At 36.6% G+C, this 23,236-nt stretch overlaps 1 protein-coding gene across 2 annotated transcripts in view; it reads right to left on the bottom strand.

Annotated features, from left to right (window-relative positions):
• ccser2 (coiled-coil serine rich protein 2) overlaps nt 1–23,236 on the bottom strand; it is a 57,819-nt gene that overhangs the window by 20,284 nt on the left and 14,299 nt on the right. For both annotated transcript variants that reach the window (XM_014470679.2, XM_023327575.1), the window contains exons 4-8: nt 11,322–11,415; nt 7,888–7,996; nt 7,616–7,796; nt 4,654–4,719; nt 4,408–4,533 (exon numbers count right to left, since the gene is read on the bottom strand). In XM_014470679.2, coding sequence (XP_014326165.1) covers nt 4,408–4,533; nt 4,654–4,719; nt 7,616–7,796; nt 7,888–7,996; nt 11,322–11,415 — 576 coding nt within the window. The remainder of the gene's footprint in view (nt 1–4,407; nt 4,534–4,653; nt 4,720–7,615; nt 7,797–7,887; nt 7,997–11,321; nt 11,416–23,236) is intronic.

Genomic DNA, 23,236 nt, shown 5'->3' with positions numbered 1-23,236 from the left:
TTTACTAGTCTGACATCAAGGATATTCCACACATCTTTATCGTAAAACCATTTCTTATGTTTATTTGGGGTTATTGTCTTGTTGTATCACTCTGTTGTGTCCAATTCTGATCGATCTAGAAGTTGATTTGAGTTGAAGTTGAAAAATATTGAATTTCCTGATCTTGCTGCTGCAACTTCCATGCATGAGTGTTGGTACAGACCTCTTAGGTTTGAAAACCTCACATTGAATACTACAAAAAAAATTTAAAAATATCCATCCATCTTTGTCATAGCAGATCATAAAGGCCTTTAGCTTGTCCACAAAGGACAGCTGCAGATTTCAGTCATGTTTGCAAGTGACGATTGGGTCCCCATCTATGTCATAATTCGCTAAAAGCTCCTTCATAGTGGATAGTGGTTTTTGTTCCAGCATCTTCAAGATCCTGATCAGCTTGAGCCACAGTGAGTTTTGGGTTGCTTCTCATCATTTGAGCCTATTTTCTTTTATCCGAGTGTAATGGTTTGAGTCAGATGGTTAAAAGTTTGACAGGTTTTTCAATAGGACAATAATCTCAAACACAAAGGCTTCTCAAATAAACGCCCTGATTTTAATACAATTTAAATTTTATGAACGGTGCTTAAAAAGCTGTTCGACGTCTGGAGGCTAACCACTTAAAACTAAACACTTCTGATAAGTGAAAGAGTTGAATATCCAGCCAGAATTATGCCATGATCAATGCAAAAAGGTTGGGTGTGTACGTCTTTATTTGAGCCCATTGCAAACCTGCATGGGTTAGCTGGAAATGCATTGAACTCAAGCTTGTGCACCTAATTCTTGTTTCTCAAATTGATTTGAAGTATTAATTCTAGAGAAAAAACTGTTAAATTGCATCATTAAAAGCCCAAAATTAACATAAGCATCTGATGCAAGTATGTAAGCTTCTAGCAGGAGGTATAAATAGCAAGCCCACCATGAAATATTGATATATGCTGAGAAACAGCAGGTGTAGTTGTTTATCAAGTAAAGATCTAGATGAAAAATGAACACTGACTGGAGAGAAATGTTGCTTAAACTTATTTCAAATCAAAGTGAGCCATTATTGAGATATTAATACCTTTTCTTTGGTTAGTAAAAGCTTTTAAAAGCATGTTTTTCAAAGATAAACAGTACGACAATACAACATACAATCACTTTCGATTGTATGTTGCACATTAACATTTGTCAGAGACCCATGAGAACCTCTCCATCAACTTTCTCCATCAATGTATTATAACAAACTACTGCTAAGATCATGTACATTACATAATGCCATTCATTTTTAAAATTTGTCTAATTTTCTTTTTGTATTTATATTTGACATAATTCATATGTTTTATCGCACCAAACTGTAACTGATCCCAGAAAAAGGCCTCATTTTATTACACCCTATCACACTCTAAAATAAAAATGCATTGATTTAATTTGATTTATATATTTTTTTAACTGTATCAGAATACATTTATGGTGTTATGAGATACCATTTCAGACTTCAGATACAGAATCAGCTTACTGTAGAAGAAAACCAGGAGTCAGAATATTATTTAAACTTTGATAAGAATTTCAAAACATGATTGGAAATTTAACGTGAGCCATCCCAGGTTCAAAGAAAAACGATTACATGATAATTTAGATATAATAACTAAAAGATTGGAGGAACCACTGGCTAAACCTGAGGCTGCTTTCGGTCAAGTGGGACTTTAATAGCATTTTTCAGTTTCTAATAGCTCTGCTTTTCTCTCACATTTTTCAATCTCAGCCCTCCAAGTACACACATGGAAAAAAAGACATCTTGCTGTAACGCACACCTCCATTTTTTTTTTTCTTTCTCCATTATGTCGCATTCAGTCAGCTGTTACCGGCTTCAGCCTTTTAACAGGTTTAAACAGCACACCAATTTCAGGAACAAACACCCAGACATTGACTCACTAATTCAAGTTGAACCAGCAGTCTTCATGGACTCAAAAACAATCCTGCTGGAATTGCTAGTTTCTCTCACTCAGCCTGGACCCTAAAACTCTTTTGCCCTGTTGTTTGGTTTTTTTTCCCCTCCTATCCGTAAGTCTATTGTTACATGTAAAGAAATCAGAGCAGAAAAAAAAATACACATCATCATCTGATTTTTCTCCCAAGTTTGGATTCCCTCAAGAAAAGAAGCGTCAGGAGTGAGTTAGTAAAGTGAATTTTCCTTTGTTTTCTTCTTTGAGCACACACTTTCACTCTAACAACTTTTAAACTCATTAAAGACAGCCAGAGAGCACAAAAAATGTGTTCATTTGTCTCTTTGATTGTTGGAAGTTAAGGGTGTAACAATATTGTGCAGACTGAAGAGCTTTGGGTGGTTGTTAATCCTAATTGGCCAGACAGCATGTCACAGATAAGCTGGTGGATAGGTCCTGCTTTGACATTTTGGTATTTCTCACTGTGGCAGTGATTTGAATAATGTCAGCCATGCATATGATGATTTTTCTTTTCTTTTTTTTTTTTTATTGGCTAACGAGAGAACACTAATGAATGTTAGAATGGAAATGGAGCCAGTCAAAATCAAACAGAATAGATGTTGTTTGAAGGCTTGAGCAACAGTGCATGTAGGGCTAGAGCAAAATAGCCATCAATTTAATTCCCCACACACACAATGAGCAGTGTTACTGCATGACTTCTCTATCCATTTGGCAGCTTAGCAGCAGTGCTGTCACACTGGATGATGTAATCAAAGTATTGTCTGTAATATGCTCCTTTTGCACAAACCAAGCAGCATAAACTGTGCTGACTAGCAGCATTTCATTGACACAGATCTCAAAGACACACTAACAGAAAATAATTGAACAACTGAAAGAGAAACTAAGTGCTTGCAGCACAAGAACTACACTCTTTGTGTTCTAATGACATTAAAAGTACATATGTTTTCAAAATCTTTTTGTCACTTTCCATAAAAATAAAATAGTCAGTCATACAGAGGTAATTTAGAATGTTTATCAAATGTTGATTTGTATAATCAAACACATTCAATGACAGATCATCTTTACAGCTAATTATTTTTCAGAAATCAGAGGGAAGGGATGATATTTTTATAACTTTTAATGGATCACTGAAAAAAAAAAATATCGGCACATCTATCAAAATTATTAGTTTCACCTACTTTATATTCAGTTTTGTCATGTCGTAGCCAAAATATTTAATGCATTTTATGTGGTAGATCAATACAAACCACAGCAGAATCAAGTAAACCATAACAAGAAGAGAAAATGGGTTTGACTTTTTTAAAATTCTTTTTAACAAACAAAATTTTGAAAAATGTGAAAGCCATTTGCTTTCCAACATAATAACTCCAATACCTTTAAATATAAGTAGTGTGCCCGTCAGTAGGAACCCAGCGTTCTGATGCTAACTTTCTTTCAAACATGACTTTATCTGGAAACAGAGTCTATCTTTGTGTGATTTGATCGCAGTGAAATCCAGCTGTTCTGTAAAAGCCTCAGATGTTTTGTAGAGAACATTAGTCAACAACAATTTGTGAAGTTTAAAGCAGGGTTAGGTTATAAATCAATATGCCAAGCTTTGAATATCTCATAAAGCAATCCTCTGTCAATTATCAAAAAGTTGACAGAAAATCTAATTGTGTGCACACTTAACACACATAGCAAAGCCTAAACTGACAGGGCAGACAAGAGAAAGCAGACAAAAGGCTTATTGTAACTTTGGAGGTCTGGTGGAAGAACACGTTGACAAAACAACTATTAGCGCTACTCTCAGTAAATATTTTCTGAATGGTGGCGCAGCAAGAAGAAAGCCATTGTTAAACGAAACCCTCAAGAAGTTTCCCAGAACATAGTAAGCATAGAAAGACAAACAGGTTTTCGGCCAACATGCAGAAGCCTTACTGCCCCGAACAGATACTGCTGCGAAACATGGTGACGGGGTCATGTAGGGAAAATGAGACAAAACCTCTAAACTGTTATTTTCACAATTTCTTCTGTGATTATGTCAACAATTTTATAACAATAATATTCATAATGTCAAATATATCTCCAGATTTTCCAAAATTTTTGCTTCATGGATGATAAAGACTGTTGCCCTGTGTTCCCATGCAGACATTCACAAAGTGGTGCTCCTCTCTCCATCTTAACTACTGAAAAATGAAGTCCATCACAAATTTCATTTTTTATTGGATTTGATTAGGAAGCTGTGTACAATTTCCTCAAACATTCTGGCTATTTAGTTTTAGACATTATTCCAGCCTAAAAAGAAGCTTTTCTTTTTTATTCGAGTGTATAACATATAGCAGAACAGCAACACCTCTCTAAGCTCTAATGAATACATTATGAGTATATTAACAATTTAGCATGTTGTGACTTTTCACTTGTATCAATCCTGTTCATACCAACTCACCATTTGATCGCGCTGCTGCTGCTGATGTTGTAGCTGCTGGCACTGCAGAGTGAGCAGAGCTATAGTCTTGTCTCTACCCCTCAGCTCTTCCCTGAGCACCTGCACTTCCTTAATCAGGGCCTCCATCTGAAAGCAGAAACATATACAGCACGCCGCACTACTAGCAGATAACATTAGATAGTGGAAAATATTGTGCATTGATTTGTATTTGGTGCAAAAACATTGCAAAACCTCAAGTTTCTTTACCTGTAACACAGTGGTATTGTCTTCCGTCTGCTCACAAACATCTGCTGGAGACCCTGTTTCTTCAAGCTTGAAACAAGAAACACGCACACACAGAGGGGGGCAAACAAACAGATGCGGAGAACAAAGTGAGCTGAATCAATTGCCTCAGGCATGCCTCAAAAGCAATATTTCACAGCCGTGAAAGAACCTCATCCTCCCGCACATATTCTCCTCGGACCCTGATCTGCCAGCCAAAGGTGCTACAAACCAAAGGCACAGTATGGGATCGAATATTCAACATATTTATTTTATTGAATCCAAAAGCTGCAAGAGCCTCATCTCAGCGAGCGTACGTCGGAGCAGCAGTTTTTGAGGGGGTTTCTGCTGACAACACCAAACAAATTTTTATACTCCAGTAACAGTCGTGGCTTGTTGTCAAAATTTGAAAAAAAAAAAAAAAAAAACTTGTCAAAAATTTAAGACAAAATGTCAGTTACAGTTATTCAAAGTGTAAGGCTTCAAATGCCATATCTTGATCTGTCACAAAAGGTGTTCGGTATTCATCGTTCTGTCACTCAACTGGGAGAGCCCGTTAAGTCTGGCGCTCATTAACGTTACGCTGAAATTGTGCCGCTAAATGGCGCCAAAGCTGAAAGAACTTTGAATTTCAGAGCAATGTGCCAAAAATAAATTTAGATTCAGCAAGAGGAGGCTTGCTGCACAGTGTATGCCTTGAGCTCAACATAGTATGAAAAGAAAGAGAGAAAAAAAAAAACATGATGAGAGTTTGTTAATGGTGAAGGAAACATTTTTGCACCTGAGGCAATGCAATCGAAGGGTTTGACTTTCTCTGCAGTGAGATAAAGGAAACTCAGCAAACAGATATTATTTAAAGCAAATGGAAATATCAATGTTTTAGATGAACTGGGAAATCTCAAAAGTCAAAACTTTTTCTGATATGTGAAAGAACCAGCAGGCACCTCCAAGTCAACAACAACTATTGCTATTTTACAGTATGACTGGAGTGTTGAAAACTGAAGTAAAAATAAGTACAGAGATATAAGAGGTTATTTACAAAGTTTTTCTTGTAATATGTTAAGACATGTCTGCAGTTAATTTGTTGAAGCCCTTTCGAAAAATAATTGACTTCCCTCCATGCTCATTTTTGGTCAGTTCTAAAACTTGACCTGGACTGGTTTAGCTGCTGTTGGTACCGGACAAAAAATATCACCTTGTTTATGTCATGTACCAAAGGAAGAATTACAGTTTTTAACTCAAATATGGTCAAAAAAATGTATTCTTTTATACAGTTTTATGGTTTCAAAGTGTATATCACCTGATTCGTACCAGGTTCTTAAATAATTCAGTTGTATAAAAAAAGCTTCCAACCACACTCCAGGGCTTCTGTCAATAAATTAGTTATTCATGTCCCTTGAACTTTTCAACATTGTGTCACATAAAAAAAAAAATCTAAAACAAATCTCACTGTATTTTAATGTTATTTTTAAAGGGCAAAACCCAAAGTTTTTGACATGAAATGACATTGTATAAGGTTTTTCAAGCATATCTTGCATTTTTGTTCATCCCTTCAAAATTGCTTTTGGGTAGAACAACCTCAGCATTAAAGTTTTTTTTGCGATGTAAAAAAACATCGCAAAAAGCATCCCCATCATTGATGGCAATGATGACATGTCTGCAGTTAATTCGGGTTGCAAGAGAGAGTCGGCCTTGACATAGATAACGAGAAGACTAAAATAATTATAATGAAGTCGCTCTGCTTTGTCTTTTTGATAAAAACCACTGTCAGGGAAAATGTTGGCAGCCATTAAAAATTACCAGTGTTAACATAAGAATACACAAATTGCAGTTTTATTAATACCAATGTATAAGTGTATAAGTATTTGTATAAGATGCTAAGGGAAGCAAAAACATATCAACTCTGTAATAATCTTGTTTTCGCTGTAAGTAATAGTAAAAACCTGTTTCACAGCCACTTATCTTCCACACACATCACCCCAGCTACTAATATTAAAAACTAATGAGTGCTAACAGCAGGAAAGAGCAAGAAAATATATTTATAATTAGCACAAAAAGTAAGGAAACTTTTGTTTGGCTTCTTTGTGTTTCTGTGGAGGCGGGAGGATGGAGTGCAGTGGCATCTCTCTCACTAGAAATACAAGGTGTGCCATCAATAAAGGCAATCTCAAAGCAGGCAGATATTGTGACAGGATTCTGCAACCGGTTTCAACCTTAAGATGTCAACGTTCACCCTCTTAGACTGTGGTTTACCACAGAATTTAGGTGTAAAAATGATTATCTGCTTTCAGTGCTGACCACTGAATACTTGTGGGATCAGCTCTGATTTACAGTTCATAACAGTGACCAACTCAACCAACCGTTAAGTTTCAAACATGTCTTGCTAACCAAATAACACCAAATTGGGGTGAATTGTAGAATAATGTTAGGCATTTGTGGAGAGAATTTGGCAACAACATACAAATGCATTTTACTTTTTTTAATTTGACCCCTATTTATACAAGTTGTCTAAAACAGATTAAGAGAAATCTGTTTTGATAAAGCAAAAAAAAAAATGTAAATGTGAATGTGACACCATGAAAAGGGAAAAAAAGAGGCTTTCCAAGACTATATTTTCTGCTAAGAACCAATATCACAACACTAAAAAAAATAATAGTCCAAACATAAAATCCCTTACTTTCTGTGACATGTTTATGTTAATGCATTTTATATGTTCTGTTATATTTTGAAAACAAACCTTAATGTGACAAAATTAAGTCTAAAAGTCAGAGACCGGCCCCATGATTCTGATCAGTGTGTCACAAATCGATGTTTGTGCAACTGCGGTTAAAAAAACTGATTTAAAACTATTTTGTTTTTACAGAACGACAACATAAGCAAACAACATAAGATCCTTCAGTTGCTAAATAGGTACATTTCTAAGGTGGTCGGCAAATTTGTGGCTAACCTGAAGAAACGTTTTGAGCCTGAGAAGTTGATTCCTCAGCACGCTGCAGTCCTGTGTCATGTGCTCCAGAGTGAGTTCATCCAAAATTGGTTTATAGACTGGCTGCTTGCCATCAGACTGGATAGGACGAGAAGGAAGACGAGAAGTCTTGTGATTGTCATAATTACTAAAGAAATGAAGCCTGAAAGAAAGAGAAAAAAAAGTCATGTTATTTGTTTTGCTAGTTTGATTTTATTTTTCACTTCTCTTTTTTTTTTGGAAGCCTGACCAACCTGCTGTCATGGAAGAAGTGATCTGGGCCACTCCAGCGGTGCTGCTTGCGTCGCTGCCCCTGTCGGCTACCTCTGTCTGAGCCCTCCATGAGAGACATGCTGTCAAAGTCTGTAGGGAAAGAATGTGGAGCATGGGTGAGACATCAGTAATATACCAAAGAGACAAGAGCGAGGGAAAAAAAGTGTGATGCAGTTATACTTGGGGCAGAACAGAAAAAGCTGGATTCAAGTTTAAGAAAGTACTTCTCCTCTCTCTTTTTTGAAAAGAAACTCCCAACGACTCCATATTCTGCAACACTTACAGAGTCATGTCTTAAACTATGACGATAACAAAGCTGACAGCTGAGAAAGCATGGTTCCCAGCAAACCAAAATGGCTTCTGGCTTTTATGTGCGAGACGCTCAAAGAAGCAAGAAACAGATAAAGACAGCAAACCTCATTCAAAGAAATTCAGCAGCCGTGTTTAGCATACTTTACCCAGAGGGTCACCACATAGCGCAGACGCAGACAGCCGGTCTGATATGCAGCCGTCACATTCCTAGGAACTAAGGAGCCTCCAATGACTCCTTCAGCTCAAATAAAGTCCTTCAGGAAGAAATATAAACTGAATAAAACAAAATAAAATAAAAAAATCCATGAACTTGGACAAAGTCAGGAATACACTGGAGAGAATCGAAACTCTGCTCAGTTAGCTGATGATTTGTCAAAAGGCCGGGGGGAAAAAAGTCAGCCGAGCTCCTGGGCTGTCTGACCCCCGTCTTTGTTGATGGCCTTGTTTTTCTGGGAACTCCTTAGGAACTGGAGCTGGTAGAGGAGAGAGAGAGAGAGAGTCGGCTGTGGTGGTGCTGGGGAGATCAGGGGAGGTGACTGGTTTGTGTCCAAGCGAAGGAAGTTGCCAGCTGGGAGAGAGAAAAACTGTGGCCTCTCTCCTTTCAAGGATCCTCACAGCCGGATGAGAACATTACACAAGTTCTCTTCTCTTTTCCTTTCTACTTTTCCTTTTCCTGTTTTGTGTCAGGGTCTTTAGAAGAAACTCCCTTCTCCATGCCACATCGGACGGCCTGCCCCGCGGGCTGGAGTTAACTGAACTCCTCGGTGTGCGCTTCCGTTGCCTCGCCTCTTGTGACACAAACTCTACCCATGACACATCAGAGCTATAAATATGGCTGCTGCCCGCAAAGGAGTAGGAAGAGATGACGCTCCAATTTACATTCCTGCAGTGTGAACATTCCCTTCCCTCTCACCACCTTCTGCTCTCAAAAACAGGGAGATGACTGCTTACATACTCCACATCCGAATTTGAAAGTTTGCTAGTTGTTTTCCAGGTTTCTGTTGAAGCCATATAAAAAGCTAGCTTAGTTCACTTCATGCTTGTTTTTGGTGAGCAATAAGGATGAACCTTGTTTAGTTTAGCTGCTGTTGGAACCAAAGGAAAAAAACAACCTTGTGGCCTTGTTATATAGCGAAGGATGAATTGCAGTTTTTAGCATTTTAACTTTAATATGGTAAAAATATATACACTGTCACAATAAAGACAAAGTAAGTGAGTCAGTTTATATGGTGTCAAGGTGTATACTTTTTTCCATGTTCTAAAATTGTTTAATTGTACACAAAGGATTACTCATTTCCCTTGAACTTTTCAACATTTTGTCACATAATTAAAATTACTTTCACTGTATTTTAACGGTATTTTTTAAAGGGAAAACCCAAAGTAGTCCAAAATATTAACATAAAAAATATAATACAAGGTTCTTCAAGCATGTCTTGCATTTGCGTTCATCCCTGCAGTCACTGGAAAGAACCATTTTAAAAGAATGGCCTTTTAAGATAAGATAAGATAAGATAAATCTTTATTGTCATTGTCACAAGGACAACGAAATTCAAAGGGTGCCATCAGTCGGTGCACATGCCCATAAACAAAAAATAACTGTCTCACAATTCACACACAACGCAAGAATCAACAAACAACTGGCAAAAAACTGGTGGTATGCCTTTGCCAGCACCACCACAGAATGCCATTTTTTTTTTTTTTTTACCTTTCCTTCCATATTACAATTAGAAACTATCTTGTGTTGGTCTATCACATAAAAAACTAGCAAATTCACAGAAATCTGTAGATTTGAAGAATTTCAGGTGAATGGAACTTTCTAAAAAAGTAAAGAGAAAATAGAAAGTTTCATGATACACGAAGAAAATCTCAACAAAATGAAATGCGTACAAAAAGCAGTAAAACCTCAGATTTCAGCTTTTTTCTTGACGTGACAAAAACCGGCTTTAAAACACAGTGCTCCACCTTATTATTTCCTTAGTTTTTGTAATAAGCAGCCATTGGTGTCCAGATGCCCTGTTACACGCTCATACGCACACGACAGCAAACAGACATACATACAAACAGATTAAATTTCATAGCGCCTAAAGGGAGCCTTGTTTGAATGAACCAAGCCTAGTGAGTGCATTCATGACGAACTATTGCATTAAACCCATTAGAAATGAATCGGCTGGCTTCAAGAATGACAAGGGAAAATTCATTTCCAAGAATTCATTATATTTCATGACAGGAAAAGGTCAATCCTCGACCCTTCTTTTCACTCTACCAAAATAACATAATGCAACACAACCTGAAAGGGGCATAATGATGTCAGTACTGTTATTATGTAGTAATACTAAGACCTGATTACCTTTAACACCCACAAAAAAACCATTTATTCTGTCTTAATGAGATTGCTGTCTACATGTTTGTATTTGAGGAGTGAAAATAGGAAAACGTAGGAGACTTTGACAGATGCGATATCAAAGTGGAAGTTGGTGATGTGAGGTGCGGATATTAAGCTATTAAAGCAATCACGCCAACATCGAACTGCTGTCGTCAGGGGAAACATATGTTTGAGCCGCTTCTATATAAGCGCACTCTGGTTCTCACGCAACAGTAATTGTCAATCATGCACATCTGTGTGCACCTGTTCATAAAACAAAGCCAGACAGCTGGGTAGAAAAACTGTTCCAAGTTAGCAGAGGAGCATTCAGTCAAAGTCTGGAGTTGTCATTTAACAATTCTTTAAAAAAAAGAAAAAAAAGGACAAATATTTAAAGAGTAATAGGACGAGATACACAACAAGGCATCTATTAAACTTCTTTAATGGATGTTTCAATGGCAAGTTTGCACCCAAGGCAAAGCAGGATTCAATTTATTCAAACCATTATATCCCACAGAAGAACTACTGGAAATGGAAAGCACAGGCCTTGGCAGTGCATTAATTTACATTTATGATAAGACAGTTTGCTGGAGGTTTGCACTTATACAAAAATAATGGACAACCTCCAGCAACAGAAACTTAAGTATTCATCATGGCCTTATGTGGTGTAAACAGAACAACACCAGACAGAGTATGTGTGTGTGGGTGTGTGTGTGTGCGTGTGTGGGTGTGTGTGCTGACCGTGCAAGCTATCCTCTGGGAGGTCCACATCCAGCATGAGATCATTATCGTCCAAATCTCCAGTTCCCAGAGGGTCCAGGTTGTTCAAGATGTCCTGTGAATCACAAAATTCTAGGTAATACTTCAATATAGTATTGCACAACACAGCAGAGACATTGTGAGTACACTACATCCATTCTACTATTTTGCAACAGGAAGCTGCAGCAAAGGTAAAGTGACAAATGGCAGACAAAATACACAGTCTTTGGGTGCAATTATTAAAACATTTCAAGAATATACCGCTCACAGTCCTCTGGGATTTTGACCAGACAACTATGATGCACACATCCCAAAGGTGCTACATTGAATTAAGATCTTATGGCTATAAAGGCCATTGGAGTAGAGTGAATTCATTATCAATGTGGGTACATTGAGGTAATAAAGGGATAGACATGCTGAATAACAACACTCAGGAAGGTTGAAGAGTTTAAAAATGCTCAATTGGGCCAAAATTGTCCCAATAAAATATCCCCAGTAGCCATTTCACCATCAATGAACTGTTGATGCAGGCAAGATGAATTCATGATTTCATGTTCACACCAACTTCTGACCTTACAAACTGAATGTCTCAGCTCAAATTTAGACAAATCAAATCATGTAGCATTTTTCTAGTCTTGTGTCATATTTTGGGAGCTTGTGAGAGTTGTTTCCGAAGATTCCAGGTTGTAGGTGACAGAACTGCTAACCGGTGGGGTCTTCTGCTGCTCCAATGTTCGATACATCATTGGTTCAGAGACGGTATTCTGCATAATTGGTTTTAACATATGGTTGATTCTATTATCTCCAACCATTCTGCCCAATGTGCCTTGACGACTGACGTAAACAGGCATCTTTGCCCGTACACCTGCCACTCAAGGATATTTACTATCTTTCTGGACCATTTTCTGTAAACCTCAGATATGGCTGTGCAGGAAAATCCCAGAGGACCAGCAGTTTCTGAAAGTCTTAGACCACCACTTTTGGGTCCATTAACCATGACATGTTCAAAGTACTTCAATTCTCTTTGTTCCTAATTCTAATGCTCAGTTGGAGTGTGTCTTCAACTCAGCTTTTAGATGTAGCCACATGATTCCTGATTAATCATTTGGGATAACAGAAAATTAAACAGATGTACCTGATAAAGAAACTGTTACATTTACTTTGAAGGTCTATGAAATCCTTTTTTTTTTCTTTTTTAAAGTAGGTCGGGTATAGTTAACATCGCAAAAAAATATAGATAGTTATTTGAACACAACCAAATGTCTTTCCACTACTACAATTATTTAGCCAATTAGCAAAAATTCTTACGTGTTTTCAAGATTCTCCCTTTTTTAGATAGCATTCTTGCATATGGTTTTCCGAATATCAAGATATTTACGACAGGACAGGTTTTTCAAAAAATATCACCCAATTATGAATGATAATGCACTTGGCTTTGAAGAGCCAACAAAAACACTTCTCATTACAGCTTCAAATTAGGCACCAGTCTGACTAGCTTTCAAAATAAAGCATCTCAAAGGCAGAGAAAAGAATCAATAGTTCAAAGCTTTATTTGTTTTTTTTGTCATGACATTTTTTTGCTCTTTGAAATTAAATAGCTCCGGCTTTGACAAGAACACACAACTGCAAAATTAGACATTATTGAATTTCTTGTGTGTCACAATAAATGACTGGTGTTGAGTTTTCAGACTTTATGATGAAAAAAAGATGACTCCACCATCTTCCAAACGGTGTGAGAGAAAATGTGGGTGGAATTTTTGGGTCGATGTGGAATAAAACAGATCTCATCCATTTCATTCCCTTTCCTTTTTATTCTATGTTTTATGTCTTCCCCTTTACCTTAACTCTGTTGCTATGACCAGTTTTGCTCCCGTCTTTGAGATAAAACCTCGATTTTAGGCCAAATTAAATTGTTCCTCCATTTAAATTAGCATAACATCAGGTGCTAACCATAAGGACATAATTCCTCTACATTTTAAGTGTTTTAAGAGTAGTGTCCTGTTAAAGCTTCTGACGTTCAGTTTGATTTGGTCATGAGATTGAAAAAGCTGACTAAGGAGAATTACGCAACAGTTTACGGGCTTGGTAAGGGATTTGTAGCGGTGTTACAAGAGTGGAAGAAGACAATAAACTGCAGGTAATATGGCTTATAAGTGGAGGACACTCAAAAAAAAAATAATTGCCAACACATCCAGATCTCGCTGCCCAAGTAGGTTTTTCCTAAAAGCAAATGTCTAAAGAAGTTCTAGTGAAATGTAATCAAGTGACCTGCCACAGGCTTTTGCTGCTGCTGCTTTTGAAAGTGCATGCCTGTACAATCAGAAAGAGCTAACATGGGACATATGCAACCTTTCCTCACTACAAATACCATGAACAGCTGATTGGACCTAGACAAAAACCAAGACTTCCTGAATAATTTTCTTTTGACAGAAGTCTAAAACTAAATTATTTGGACACAAAGCTACCAACATTAGTAAAGTCTTACTGTCTCATTATGAATGGATACCTTCATGGATTTGACTCTGTATGATTGTAATTTATTTTTTCTTTTTAACTGAATGTGTTCAAGGTGTGTTTTTGCTAGATCTTGGTGAGATCTGTAAAATACTATTTTCTAACAAATAAACATAAAAAATACCTGTTTATGTTTTTATGTTACAAAGATTTATGTTCAAGTTCCTTATATACAGACGTTAAGACCCTCAAAAAAATGCAAGAGAACATTTGAATTGTTTCAGTATTTGCTAGAAGATATCCACAGAAATACAGGTGAGTGTAATTACAGGCAGTGGTGGGCTCATGTGATAAAATGCCAAGAAAATATTTCAAGGTTTTGTACAAAAATATTAAATAAACAAAATTTTCAAGTCTTAAGTGACAACAGGCTTTAAATGAATCATCCAACATCGCTATGAACCAGTTTAGTGACACTAAAAATCCACAGTGGAACCTTAAAATACATCAGTAAGATACTAAATCTATTTTGTAGTACAGGCCTCTGATTTTCACAGTGAGCACTGTAGTACAAAGCACAATGCAAATTAAAATATGTCAAATTTCCGTACATGAAGCACAAAGAATGGTAGTTTGTGCAGAAAGCTCAGTAAATAAACAAAATGGATAAGTTCTTTCATTGAAAATTCATCTAAAAATCTACTTACATGCATACCCAGGCACTATTTATAATTGTGACAATGAAAGTATTGAAGGGAACTTTTTTTTTTTTTTTTTTAAATACTATCCCAACTGAACTTTTATCCAATTAAAACTGTGTGCGGCTTGAATGTCACCTTTAGTATTTATCACATTTATCTTGTAAAATATGCTTCTTGGCCATGTAAACGAACCTTCTGATCCACTGGGAGAGTTCCAGTTCAAAGATCTGCAGTGTGGACACTGAACGCTCAAAAATCGAACTGCAACCCCAGCCACTGAAGAACTGTAAAAGCTGAGAATATCCAGGAGAAGCTTTTCATCCCTACAGGCTAAACTAGATTTCAGGGAACATAATAATGGAAATAAAAGGATCCTGTTCTCAACCCATCCAAAAAGCAAAGTTAAACTGAGGCTGTCTATTAATCAATACACACACACACAAAAGAAATACTGACTGAGTGTTTCTCAAACATCTCAATCTTGTTTTCTAGAGTCTACCACTGAAAAGGCCTATTTCACAATTAATTAACGATTACTTTCTGAAGACGTCTCAGACATGCATTCAAAATTCTTGCAATATAAATACTCGCTATACTTAGTGGGAGCAAGAATGGCCAAAATAAAGCATAGATGATGTATATCTTATGTGGTAGCCGTCCGTCTTACATACAAGTATAAAACTTTTCTTCTCTGTCTTTGGAGTCATTGGTGGCCTTTGTGAGGAGAGCATTATCTGCCCCAGTCCTTTCCGCATGTCCCTGTAAGCCACTTACCAAACCAATTATGCAGAACAAAACAGCTATTTCATGAGTATAAAGACACTGCTGTAGCAACACTGAGGTGGACCTTTGCAATCAAAGACATCCAGTCAAATTTTATGGATAGATAAGCAGCAATGTTTTCATATCTGCTATGCTCGCTGGTTGTTTGAGAAATGTCCTACTGAAGGCTATGAATAAGAACCAGACCATGAACATTTTCCAATACTTTATCATGCATGAAAACTATGTCGAGCCGTTTCTCTTAGCTGGTCCTCCAGATCCATTTTCTTTAATGCAAAAGGTATTTTCCTGCTCCATCGCACTTGATTTAAGGTCTTGGCATACCTTTCTGTGTTTGCGTCCACGACCAGATTGTACCTCACAGAGAAGCACAGATTCTCAGTCAAACTATTTTTTTAGCACATATGAAAAACCCCATTCCACTCAGATATGCATAGTTAAAACTATGTATATCATAGGGGGTGATAATATGCTAGTTTATATACTATTAATTTAGAAAAGGAGGAGATGAAAAGAACCAAATCCTTATTTGACGAGCCCAACAGTAAAAACTTTTAAACTGATTCAATTTTGGAAATCAGAACCTCATTTCAGCATCAGGCTCCCTTCATTATTCATTCTTATCATTATTGTGAAACCTAAAAAATAATAACACTCAGCTGTTATTCAAGCATATTCGAAGTGATTACTTCTTCCAGAATTATTGTAAAAAAAATCAAGATATTACAGTCAAAAAAAGATAGATTTCTTTAATGAAAAATGTGTAGGAATCCTGAACGTAACCGTGGGTGGGCGCACACAAGCAGGAAATCAATTGTGGGTGTGACACATCCTCACCCTAATCCACAATGATGTAAAAGTCGCTACAATTTATTAGCAACGCTAGAAGCTAGACAGTTTTCTCTGATTAGCACATTTTGTCCAAATTGCATAAGAACGAGAGCAGCAATAGTACAAAGCAAAGGTCAAACTAGAACAAAGTGTTCAGAGACAAAGAATTGATATTATAGATCAGATTTCCTCAGATCCAGGCCTCAGGGGTCAGTTGACTGCAACTTTTAGATAAGTTCCTGGTCCAACACACCTGATGCGAATGGCTGAATCTCCTCCTTAGAAGGCAGTCAAGTTCTCCAGAGTCCTGCTAATGACCTTGTTATTTGACTCAGGTGTGTTGAAGCAGAGACGCATCTAAAAGTTGTAGGACACTGGCCTTCGAGGCCTGGAGGGTTATAAACAACGAAACAATAGCTGTTCATTATAGGGGGGAAAGTTGCATCTCAGTATATTGTATTTATTTTAATAGATGTAACAGTTACTGTTACTTATCTACGCAATTTCAAAATGTAGCCTGAATCGCTGATCACTGGCAATCCATGAGTTTGCCAGAGGTGAAAAAAATAATACAAACAAGGCTCAGGCAAGTATAGACATAAAGAATATCAGACACTTAGATGATAATCTGGATATTGCATCCAGCATTTGGATATTGGGAGTATTTTTTTTGTTTTTTTTAAATCACATTTCTTTCTGCAGCGCACAGGCAAACATTCAGGGACAGACACAGGCGATGCAGAGGAAGCACACTGTGCCAAACTGTTAAATGAATGATGGCAGCTGCAGCAAGGAATAAAATAGAGTTAGAAAACCATTGATTCAGCTGTGTGTTTTTTCCGTGATTTATCTATCTTTCACATTTTCTTTTGTTTTGCTGACAGAATAACAAGACGCTGTTGTGGCACAGTGAAAACACTGTATATATGTTGTGTTGTGTACTGAACCGCCACATATGTACTGCTGTGATAAAAACACAATTTTAGTCAGGAACAGACTGACCTTTAGATAACAAAATGAAATGTGCCAGAACGGGAAGCTGTTAAGAGGCACAGCAAACAATCGAGGTGTCTGAGCTGTTTACACGTTGTTTCATCGCTCCAAGATGATTTTATTTGTGATAGTTGTTGTCCAACATGTATGCTAACCATAAAAAACTGAGTGCAGTTTTATTCATGTATAATATATGGAACAAGAACACTTTAAAATTGTATGACAAATGACAGACGACATTTAAACGTAGTAGATAAATCCATGTTTTCATCTCCCAGTCACGTTATATTTGGCTGTAATCTGAAAGTGATTTTAACTTGTATTCAAGTTGATGTCAGGCACACAAGCCTTGCCAAAAATCAGCAACACTGACAAAAGGGGACAACGATGCTGGAAATACTACATACAGAAGAATAGCAGGCATGAAATGTAATGAGACTGCTGCATGTTGAATAAGATAGAAGGGAGAAAGAAATACGGCGTAATGATGTGCCCAAATGGTTACAATTTCAGTAATAGCTACGCTATGTGAAAATGCTAGTATAGGCTTCCATTTTTTTTTTCCCAGCTCCCCCCTCTGTATGTATCAAAATAGTGTATTAAAATACATCTCCAGCTATAGAATGTAATTTAAAACACAGGCATGTCATTTGTAGCTTTCGCTTCTTTGCAAACAGATTTAGAGAAAAGACACTAAGTCAGCGGTCGGTAAAGTGCGAAAGTTTCTCGTGTAGAGGTCCATCTCAGTTTACTAGAATATTATCCTGATGTAATTTTACTTCAGTATTTCAATTATAAAAGTGCAAACATGCCAATAGTGCTATAATTTCTTTGATATAATTTTGCTCGTCGTGGTTAATAATTTCCTGGTCATTTAGCTATGATGATAAAAGCAGGTATTTGTACTTTTGTCTGTGTGAACCTTAATACAACAAAGCACCAATGATCTATGGAAACTTCAAACCAGACCTAAACCAACTTAATTTCCGTACATCTTAGCTTATCCCTCCAGGTGCTGAAGTCTTGAATTCAAAAAGAAATGCAAAACTTAATTTTATCTAGAAAAGGGGCCAGATCTCTAATGTCGTCACAAGGTGTTGCGGCTCTTAAACACAGACTCCGGCCACAGTCCACACTTTGTGAATCTTAAAAAAAGAAAAAATTTCTTAACAACTCTCTCAAGATTTCAGTTATTCTTGCTGCTTATGAATGGTTTATTGCCAAATGTTTTCCTTCCATTCAACTTTACAATATAAGCCTGTATTTGACAAGCAATAACCTTGTGTGGATTACACTATTTGTGGAGAGTTCCAACGACTGTGATGGATGTCAACAGTCTTCTCCATTAATGTGGAGGCTATAGCATATTTTTTTCTGATATTCATGGAAATTAAATTCAGTTGTCAACAGAAGTAAATGGTTAACAAATAGATTTATTTGGAATAAATTATTATATCTTTCACATTTCGAATAAAATGTCGTAAGCAAATGATCATTTATTAAGTAATGCTTATTAATGTGTGTATCAAACCAAATTAATTCACTGAGTTACTTGTGGAACTGATTTGATTGACCATGACACTGTAGCAATATGACGGCTATAAACCTCCCCTATTAGCGGTTATATGTCTATGACTGCGGCTGGCTGGTGTACATCCATCATCGAAAGTAATCATGTTACGTTTATTTTCCCCAAAACAATATTTTGCAGCAAGGTAAAGCTTGAGTGAACACTCTCGGCAAACCATTATGGCCAGTCACAGCAATGACAGTGAAATTTACAGTCAATACATATTGATTTAATTTAAACCACTTGGTTTTGATTGTGAAAAGTGGTTTTGTGTTCGTCTTTGCAATCTGTTGTTATTGCCAATCTGCTTCCTAACATTAGGCCAAGAAATGGCCATTTAAAGAAACATTGTGGTGGTGATGAACGGCGGAGGAACATAAAAGCACCAAAGTTTCTCTCAAATAGCTGCTTCTGTCATTTAACAAAACAAACAGAGGCAGACGAGCTCCAAGCCTCACCAGTGAAATAGTGAAGCTCGCGCTCTGGAAGCAAGTTCAATAAAGGATTGAGCATTCTGTGGACAAAAAGACTTAAGAACTTAATTCATTTAAACACCAATGACTTAACATGTCTCAACCTGGGACTACAAAAGCCCAATGTTAGGAAAAACAAAATAGGCATAAGACGAAGCTCGAGCATTTCTGAAGCTTTGAGAAAAGGCATAGAAGGAAGCCGGAGTATTATACAACCAAAGTATGTCTTTTGTTTGTTTGGTTCTAGCCAGTTGTTAGAAGGGTAGAAAAGATGAAAAAGGCAGAGAAAATACATTCCCAGGCAAACAAAATATATTTGAAGGCAAAACAAAACTAAGATGGTGGCAGAATGGTAGAAAATGAGTGACATCTTTAAATACAAATATTACAATGTATTACGATACAATAATAGGAAAATCATTAACTTTGAAACCAGAAGTAAATAAACAGCAGAAAATATTGCAAATGCACCAAAATATTTCCATATTTTCTTTTAATGGGGTCTGATTGCTAATCTGCAGGTTGGATAGTTTGTTTTGTATTTCATTTTATTTAATTTGTTTCAGTTCATGCAGAATTCACCAAACATAAAACTCCCCGTATTTTCAGTCTTGAAAGGGATCAAGTAAAATAATTTACTGTTGTGAACTCTTTTGGTAGCTGATAAAAATGGTGGTAAAAATCAGTTATATTAAATTTGATGGACACATGTAAAGATGAACAAATGGGGATAATCTTGTAATTCCAGATGTAATTCAAAGCTACTCTCTCTGATAAAGAACCTGCAGCTCTGTTTTTTTTATTTGATGTTAATTTTTAGTTAGAAAAATTCTGAATCAGCAGGTCAGATCTTAAAGAAAACAGAAAATCTGCAATGGCCAGTAAAAGATTAATCGTTCAAGGCATCTTTTGCATCTACTGGTATATTACTTTTTTGTTCTTACCTTGTTTACCTCTGATATCTTTCAAATCAAAACTAGAAATCTCACTACATTAAAATATATCTTAAAAGCTTAACTTTAATATCTGTCCAGGCTTGATATGCTGAGCTGAGGGTAGGAAAAAAAAACACTCAGAAATTGTGAGATGTAGCTTTCAGTTTCAGCTTCTACTTTGCAAGGCTGGTATTGTGCTCCTGTGCATGGCACATCATGGGAATCTCATTATGAGCTCTGGTAGCCCACTCCTTAATTTTGCAAAAAGCTATATGAATGCAGATACGGCCACAAATCAACACAAAAAAAGGGATGGCAGACACAAACCGGAAAACAGAAAAGCTTTGAAGCACGGTCATATTTTGTTTAAAGGATGCACAGTGCCTCCAAGTGGGTTGAGCAAGCCACTGCAGTTTGGCTACGCGACCGCAGCAAAAATGAGGTTTATCTTTGACTCAGTCTGTGTTGCAAGAAATAAGCTAGAGAAACAATTTTTCAAACATATAAATGTTATTTACCAGCAATTCAACCTGCTCCTCCTTTTACCAAGATATTTTCTGAGTTGTAAGTATGAAGCAAAAATCTGGTAAAAGATGCATTTGTAAATGCATTCACCTCAAACAAGTTATTAAACCATAATGTCATGTTTCTTGAATCTTCAAGAGTCAAGGCTTGTTTGTGACACAAACACTGGTTTGGTACAGAGTGGTATTTGCTGCTTTCTTTAGCTCATTGCAAGCAACTATTTACTCAAGAGAACAAGGGAATGATGAGGGGTTATATTCAAACAGATGGAGAGGAAATGGCAAAAAGGGTGGGGATAAGAGGAGCTCAGTGCATCCAATTACAGTAAGTGGATTCATTTCCTCTAATCAAATAGCTTGGTTAAATATCTCACAGGCAGATTCCCCATAGAACCAATCTTCACACATCAGCAATCAGCCTCTACATCTGCTCTCTTTCTGCTTCTGCCCTTTTTTTCCCTTTACTTCTTTTCACCTCTAAGCTTCCACTCACTCATCAGACCTTCAATACCCCAAAGTGAGGACTGTGTGCCTTCTTCACTCAAAAGGGAAGGAAGCTACCAAAAGCACATTAGTGCTTTAAATGAGTTCTCCACTGATTTATTGGATGTTAGATCACATGGCTCCACCAAAGGGTGGAAAATGAACATTACCACTGATGTGGGAATGGCCTATATAGTCAGCTCAATGTGAGACTTATTGTCTCACATTCATAATTGAATCTAGTTTAAATTATGACTAAAACTAGATGTTTACGCACAATGTGTTAAAAAAAAAAAAAAAAAAAAAAACCCTCCAATTTAAGTGTTTCAGCAATTATGACCATTGTTTCACTTAGAGGAAAATGGGGAGTGCTTGCAAGGCTAAAAAAGCCTACCTTAATGTGAAGTACAAAGGTAGCAGCGTCATGTTTCGTCTTTGCTGCACGAGGGACTGGTGCACTTCACCAACTGGTGTAAGGAAAACAGTCAATGTTTTGCCAAAGATGTCACAAAGCTCTGACCTCAAGTCAAATGAAAATCTGTGACCAGAGCTAAAGAGGTTGTACAAACCTCTCCCAATTATATCACTCTCATGAAGAGTGTGCATTTATAAAATGTAAATATTTTTTTTTCTTAATATTTTATTTTGGTCACTTATACTGGTCAACATAAGACAGAAGTGAGAAGAGAGACATGTTGAGGAAAATGTTGTTTTTGTACAGCGTATGTAAATATCTGCTTTCCAGCAGGTTTCTTCTTTTTTTAGCTTTGATTGCTCACATTTAAACATACAGTTCTTTTCCAACGCTGCAGTTCTTCTGAATGATGTAATCAGTATAATGTGCTTTTTATAGTCCAATTAAAGCCCTCTACTAAGTGCCTACTAATGCCTTAATTGTGACATTATGAAAACATTTGTGCTGTATAGTTTTATCTAGAGAGATTAGATTAGTTTAGAGTTCAAGATGGCAAAATACAGCAGTTGTTGTCTTAGAAACTCTTCATAATGCTTGGACAGCAAAGAAGCTCTTTGTTTCACCCCAAGATATGAACACACTTCAACAGATCTACCACAAAAGAACACACCGACTTCTTATGACATGCTGCGTAACTGCTTAATCGTAAACACATGCCAAACCCATGTGTGCTTGCACTAATGACAAAATTAAGCAAAAACAGACAGTTCATGAAAACGTTTCAAACACATTGTACCCTTGTGGTTTTTCCAGTTACTATAAGTCCATTGTTTTGAGATAAACTCCGCTATTTGTCCAGAGGAGTTCTTTCAAAATCATAATATGAACATATTTAACGCCCCAAAGCTTATTACATAATTTAAATTCCAGCTTATTTTTAAAGCTCTTTATTCATTACCAAGATCAGATACCCTGGTACGGGGATACAGAGAGAAAAAGTAAGGCCAGAAAAGCAGATTAGTGTTAGCTTCCAAGAGAGCGAGAGGCCTTGGCATCAAAACACCAGTGAAAACCTGCAGCAGAGAATCATGCCAATTTGCTCTTCTTTGCTATTTTTTTGCCCCATTACTTTTTACATAATTGATGTAAATTACCTCTAAATGGATTAATAGACTTCTGCACAGTAAAACGGTATTACTGAAAAAGGTTTAAGATGTGAAATATAAATGCAATACATAATTAATGCATAACCGACTAATGAAAACCGAACTTTCATGCTGAATTGGAAAATGATTCTACAGACCTTGGAAATTCAAGACTCTATGGATTAATTTAAATACTTGGATGTGAAGATTATGGTATTTACGTAAGTTTACAGAGTGGAACACATGTTAAAGTAAATTCATATTCTATCAGGTTTTATATTCAAGTCTTTGCAATTTTAGTGCACAAAAGATTAAACTAAATTATACAAACTTAAAATTTCCTTTCGCCTTCTTTTCTAGAGTAAAAAAAAACCACACCATTTGAAGAGTGTAACTAGTTACATTTACTTGAGTAACTTTTTGAAAAGTATTTCTAGGAGTAGCTCTACTACATCATACAAATTCACTACTACTTGAGTGATATTTATTTTTACAATTTCTGGCTACTCTACCCACCTCTAGTAACTTCACAGAATGATAACTAAACATGGTTTAACCAAAAATTATTTTTTGTAAAGAAGTTTTGTTAT

This window comes from Xiphophorus maculatus, chromosome 22, assembly GCF_002775205.1.
Source record: "Xiphophorus maculatus strain JP 163 A chromosome 22, X_maculatus-5.0-male, whole genome shotgun sequence".
NCBI lineage: Eukaryota > Metazoa > Chordata > Actinopteri > Cyprinodontiformes > Poeciliidae > Xiphophorus > Xiphophorus maculatus.
This window is presented reverse-complemented; position numbering and strand designations above follow the sequence as displayed.